The 6,842-nt window shown below is 44.4% G+C and overlaps 1 protein-coding gene across 1 annotated transcript in view; it reads left to right on the plus strand.

The window, feature by feature from the left end:
• Positions 1–1,485: 1,485 nt before the first annotated feature.
• LOC308162478 (uncharacterized protein) overlaps positions 1,486–6,842 on the plus strand; it is a gene marked incomplete at both ends in the record, with an annotated part of 9,003 nt that continues 3,646 nt past the window's right edge. Inside the window, 5 exons of the mRNA XM_080536628.1 lie at positions 1,486–1,742; positions 1,830–1,933; positions 2,038–2,147; positions 2,254–2,535; positions 2,812–2,931. Coding sequence (XP_080392754.1) covers positions 1,486–1,742; positions 1,830–1,933; positions 2,038–2,147; positions 2,254–2,535; positions 2,812–2,931 — 873 coding nt within the window. The remainder of the gene's footprint in view (positions 1,743–1,829; positions 1,934–2,037; positions 2,148–2,253; positions 2,536–2,811; positions 2,932–6,842) is intronic.

The raw sequence follows: 6,842 nt of genomic DNA on the forward strand, positions 1-6,842 counted from the left end.
AGATTAATCAGCGCTTCTTCTGGTTTGGCATTGTGAAGGATGTGGAAGACTGGGCAAGCAAATCTATTATTTCTTTAGTTAGTTTTTATGTTTTACAAACAGTAGCAAGATTGTATTTTACACACAGATAATATTCATTCATTCATTCACATTTCATTTCAACTTGCACTTTACTGTTTGTTTCAAGGTCCGTACCTGCGTGGCTTGCCAGAGGTTTGAGAAGGTGAAGACTGAAGCCCCTGAGCTGAAGAGCATCAAGCCTGTTTCACCGTGGTACATGATTGGTGAGTTCTACACTTTTATATCCCAATTAATTTTTTGGGTTTTGACTTGTTTCCCATCATGCTTTCTTTCAGTATGCTCTTTTAGTGTGAATGTTTTACTTCCGCTTGTCCAATGTTAGAGTATGCCAACACATTTTTCTTGCTAGGTGTGGACCTCATCGGACCGTTCAAGGCCTCATCCAAGAATAGCAATCGCTACTGCCTCACAGCGACAGATTTCTTCACCAAGTGGGTGGAGGCCATTCCTATCAAGGTGTGTTATATCTGTGTTTAGTGTTGTTTTCTCAAATATAATGATCATGACCATGCTTTTTAAAATACTTGAATGTATTGTACTTGAACAGTTCATCACCATGTATCCCAATTTTCATCTTAAAATTAACATTATAAGTATTAATATAATAGTACCATATCCTGTGTGTATACACTGCTAGGACAAGACGGCAGTGGCAACATCCCAGGCCCTGATAGACATCTTCCACACCCATGGTGTGCCGGAGGTCATCCTGACTGACCAGGGCAAAGAGTTCTGCAACAAGGTCATGTACTTGCTAAAACATATGATCTTGTAACAGTTATGGACATACTTGTATGGACAAAACTAATGACTTCTGTCTTACTACTTTTAGGTCAACCAGATTTTGTTTGAGAAGTGGGGGATGAAGCACCGGATTACCTCTGCCTACCATCCCCAGACCAACGGACTGGACGAGCGGACCAATCAAACACTCAAGAGGGCTATCGGGAAATCTCTGGAAGGGCACCAGGAACGGTGGGAGGACAACCTTAAGTTAATCCTTTTCGCACATAACACCAGCGTCCAGGCCTCCACCAAGTACTCGCCCTACCGCCTGATGTACGGTCGGGAGCCACGGCTGTCCTGTGAGGTATATCAACTCTTGATATTATTGTTCTTATAATATATAATTTGTTTTGCAAATTGATTCTCAATATAAACAAAAAATAAAACACTAACTCTATGCAAATGTATGTATTGCGTATCTCTATTTGCCTCTCATTTCAGATCACAGGCGACCGTCCTTTTGTGGAGATGGACGAGATTAATGAAGACACCGCTGCAGACTATCTCCACGCCAGGGCTGAGAAGGATGAGGAGGTCTTTGACGAGGTGAAAGATATTACACAACTATATACTGAACAACCACCTGAGTGATGCTAAGTAACTGCTAAAGCAATAACAATGCCTCAGCAATATACAGAGCTATACTGCACAACAGAGAATTACAATCTCTGCTGCTTCGCTTTTTCTTCAACGATCAAGGTGCGGCTCAACGTGGAGAAGGCCCAGGAGAAACAGCGGGAAAGCTACCGGAAGAGGATCAAGAAGGGAACCAAGCGGTTTGAGATCCTCCCGGGCATGGAGGTCCTGAAGAAGAATGAGAGGAAACGTGGGAGACCTGGTGGCACAATGGACCCAGACTGGCCAACTAAGTACCGGTAAATGTTAGACTTTTAAGAATATTCAGAATGAGAGGGTGATGTGTGATGTCCAATTTTGCCATTATTAATACATATTTTCTTCAGGGTGACTGAGGTTGGGGACAACAATTTGGTGCAGTTGGAGACCTTGGATGGCCAACAACTGGGAACCAAAACCCCCTATGCCTCAGTGAAGCCTCTGCGGACGAGTAAGTGTAACATACAGTTCACATTTTAAAGTTAATGTAATGTGAAACTGTATTTTTTTTACCACAAGATGTCATTCTAAAATTGTTTTGTTGATTGACTTAAGGATTCCGAGCCTGCCCGCCCACTCAGAAAGCTGTGTCCCATCCACCGGAGCCAGTGTGTTCTGATGACCCTGAACCGCTAAACTCTGAGCCGGAGTGGGACTCACTTCAGGTACACTTAAAAATCCTAGCTTCATTCATTTTAAATAATAAAAATTCCAATGGCTGAGTACTGTAACATGACAGTCCCTTTAACCCAACATCATTATGTTTTTTAGGCACCATCTCAGCTGCTAGATGTCACCATCACAGATGTTCAGCTGGGGCGGGCCTGTCCAGCTTTACCTAGCGGGTTGGAGGTGCTTAGGCCTATCGTTCTGACTCCCAATTGTTGGCTGAATGATCTCTCCATTGACCATGCTCAGGCTCTTTTACAGGCTCAACATCCCCATGTAGGAGGCCTCTACGCCACAACGTCCCTCTCCCTCCTCTCCTCCGTGCCTGCATCAACCCAGGGGTTTGTTCAGATTTTAAATGTTTGTTCAAATCACTGGGTTACGGTAAGTAACATCAACTGCGAGGTAGGTACTGTTAACATTTATGACTCCGCTGGTCAAGGGTCGACCGAGGAGTTCATTTCTCAAATAACAGGTCTCCTCTCTTTTTCAGGTCCCAAGGTCCTTCTGCAGTGGCCTGATGTCCAGCAGCAGAGAGGCAGCTCAGACTGTGGGCTGTTTGCTATTGCGAACAGTCTCACATGCTGCAGAGGTGAGGACCCAGCAAGCAAGGAATATAATCAGTCTGCTATGCGTAAGCACCTCTTTTCCTGCTTTCAGTTTGGGCACCTGACACCATTCCCCAGCTCCATACGGTGTCCACGCAAGGCCCAGTCAGTGTACACTATGGACGTTAGTGTGCACTGCATCTGCAGGAGGACCATCCGACCAGAGCTTCAGGTATCCTGCAGGAGGTGTTTCAAGTTGTTCCATTCGTCTTGTGTGTCAATTAATATTATGTTTCCTAATGAATTTGTTTGTACTGCTTGTAAAGTTGTTTTTTAAGTATTTTCCAGATTGTACACAGATAGCCCTGCTACGTCCTCCGTGAGGGCCCGTTCCCCTGTACATAAGTCCCTGTCCAGCCCTGCTACATCCTCCGTGAGGACCACCTCTACCACATCCTCCGTGTGGACCACCTCTACCTCCTCCGTGAGGACCACCTCTACCTCAGGCTACTGCAAGTATGAGCCACAATTACATCATTGTTATTTTTAAATGTTCATATTGATTGTTTCATTACTAATACATTAAATGTATGCTCATTCATTCACACAGCACCAAGATGTTTTGGACAAAATTACATCTGGACAGTTACCTTTCATCCCCATCCACCCAGTACACTGGTAAGTCACATTGAATAGGGATTATTTAGAAATGTGTTTACTCACAAAATGTTATTTTGACTGTACATATCTGTGCTTGTTTGTGTGTTTACACTAACAAGATGGTTATTGCTTACCTCAACAGGAGAGCTGATTGGTGTGATGTTACCTAACCCCCCAGATGTTACCCACCAACCCTCCAGATGTTACCCCCAACCCTCCAGATGTTATCCCCTAACCTCCCAGATGTTACCCCAACCCTCCACCACCACCTCAGACACACCACCACCACCTCAGACACACCACCACCACCTCAGACACACCACCACCACCACCTCAGACACACCACCACCACCACCACCTCAGACACACCACCACCACCTCAGACACACCACCAGGATGTGGTAGAGGTGGTCCTCACGGAGGATGTAGCAGGGCTGGACAGGGACTTATGTACAGGGGAACGGGCCCTCACGGAGGACGTAGCAGGGCTATCTGTGTATTTATCTGTTCTATTATTGTTGAATTTGTGAATGATATGTTACTCCCTAACTATTATTATATACCTGATTGTAACCTGTACAGTTCTTTTGCAAACGTTAGCCCCCTGAAGTGTTGTGTATTTATATATAAAGTTTATTCTGTTTTCTGAATCAGTGTGGACTCGTGGTGTGTTTGTTCATCGTCTGACATTGGCACGTTTTATTACAATATCAACTACTATACTAGTCCAAAAGTTACATATGACTGTAGTTATCATAACTGTACATGTCCTACTCTAATGGATCTTGAACGAAACGCGCATTTTTTAAATTAAGTTGAATTGCTGAGTTGCGTTTGCAACTTTATGAGAAAATGATCTGCTGATCAGACCACTCTAACAGGAGTGTTTGTCCGTGAATAACACCGGCTATGCCCGGGGTAGAAACACAAGACTATAGCTGGATAAGGTCTACACGGTCTACACGGTCATTTTAAGCCGTCGACCAGCCCTCTACGACCACGGGAAGTCATGTTAAAAGTGAAGATACTTCTGTTAAACTAAGCTAAGCTAAACATCGCTAATCGCTAACTCCCTCCTGGGCTTAAATTCCTTAAATTCCTTAAATTCCACAGTCGCCAGGTCGTGACGCGTGCGCGTGCGTGACGCGTTAGGCCGCACCCCCGGTAGCTTTTGCCCAGTGGAAGGTTTTTCCCTGACAGCGCCAGACTTTTGGTGGAGAGGGTTTCGGTCTGATTACGGACAGGTGTCAGTGATCAGACTCGTTCTCTTTCTTATGGGAACGCCCCCTGCGTGACCTCATCAGAAGCTGAATTACACTGCGCAAGCCCATTGGCTGGCCCAGGCGACGCTTGTGTCACGAGGGACGGGACCCTCCGCCTATATAAAGCGTCCGGTAGTAGGAGGAGGCAGAGACACGCGGACACTGAGAGAGGAAGAGAGAGATAGAATAAGTGTTATTATTTAGGAACCTCTTCAGCCCGTCAGTGGCGGGGCTGAATCTGTCAGGACAATACAAACTCATTGAGTACACCGTTCCTCTGTGCCTAGAGACCTTTACACTGCCTTTCTCCTCAATTGTCCGCCTATATAAGGCTTACACACGGCGTCTGTCGTCATTCAAGAGACACGAGGCAGAGGCAGAGACACGCGGACACTGAGAGAGGAAGAGAGAGATAGAATAAGTGTTATTATTTAGGAACCTCTTCAGCCCGTCAGTGGCGGGGCTGAATCTGTCAGGACAATACAAACTCATTGAGTACACCGTTCCTCTGTGCCTAGAGACCTTTACACTGCCTTTCTCCTCAATTGTCCGCCTATATAAGGCTTACACACGGCGTCTGTCGTCATTCAAGAGACACGAGGCAGAGGCAGAGACACGCGGCCACTGAGAGAGGAAGAGAGAGAGAGATAGAATAACTGTTATTATTTAGGAACCTCTTCAGCCCGTCAGTGGCGGGGCTGAATCTGTCAGGACAATACAAACTCATTGAGTACACCGTTCCTCTGTGCCTAGAGACCTTTACACTGCCTTTCTCCTCAATTGTCCGCCTATATAAGGCTTACACACGGCGTCTGTCGTCATTCAAGAGACACGAGGCAGAGGCAGAGACACGCGGCCACTGAGAGAGGAAGAGAGAGAGAGATAGAATAACTGTTATTATTTAGGAACCTCTTCAGCCCGTCAGTGGCGGGGCTGAATCTGTCAGGACAATACAAACTCATTGAGTACACCGTTCCTCTGTGCCTTTCTCCTCAGTTGCGTCTGTGCTCCATTTCATTACTGCAGCTGCAAGACTCGAAAAGGACAAAAATAATGATGAATGTTCAAAGCCCCTCGGCTGTCTACCTCCTACCTTCCTAGCTGACCACTCGCCCACAATAAACGTACCCCTGCAAGTTTTTTTTTCCCCACATGGAGCTGTCTGCAAGGCACGCACACCTTTCAATCTAGTTTTGACTCCATAAGTGATCAGGCAGAATATTATAATTTGGCCTGACTCTAAAATATGACTTGCACTGTACTGGGTTACATGGTGTTATACAACACAGCTAGTTCTGTTTAATTATATCACTCTACTGCACAAATCAATCTAGCTACTGTGAAGCTTGCTATCAATTGGTAGCTAGTTAATAATGTGGCTGCATTTTCTAGACGGCAGTGTCCTCATAAAACTCATCTGCTACATTGCAAACATTTGCTTGCTAGCTAACATAGGACCACACTGTAGCTAGCTAGTCCTCTGCTTGCTAGCTAACCCACGCCGTAGCTAGCTAACACCACACTGTAGCTAGCTAGCCCAGCTTGCTAGCTAACACGTAGGCTTACTTGCGGTACGGCAAATGACACATTTCTCTCTATATAGCTATACCCTTTGAAAATACATAACTTTGTAAAGTTACTGATTTTCATTCATCTTGTTGCGGTCATATTTTGTGCTTGGTTACCCAGTTTACCTAACACTTAGTTTTGCATTTACAATTTAGAGTGTTAAACTATCAGCTTTAGAATCGTTTGGATACTGTCAAAACGTTAAAATAAAAGGCGCTCTACAAAGTTTTATTAAGTCCACCAAATATGCGAGCTTTAACAAGTTTGTTCACTAAACAGCGCATTGTCTCACCCAAAGCAGTTACATTTAAGAAACGTGACGATAAAGACACAAACTATTCACTGAAAATAAAAGAAAACGAACAAATCATTTGAGGATATATTTGCGACAGTGGTGAAAGTGTATTCCTAGCCTTGAATGTCCACTTTGATAAAGGTTTAACCAAACAATTCAACAATAGAGTACTTTTACTGCACAGCTGAGCCAGTGCGCCACACACGTCATCTCTACATCTCTTGCAACCTGCAACAGAAGCATAAAACATGTATTTTTAATATATTTGTCATTTTAATTACATATATATTAGCAGAAATAAAATGACAAAAATATATACAAATAAAAGATAAAATGCTTTGTACTCACCAAAACAAC

This window comes from Nansenia antarctica, assembly GCF_963989245.1.
Source record: "Nansenia antarctica genome assembly, chromosome: 7".
NCBI classification, from domain to species: domain Eukaryota; kingdom Metazoa; phylum Chordata; class Actinopteri; order Argentiniformes; family Microstomatidae; genus Nansenia; species Nansenia antarctica.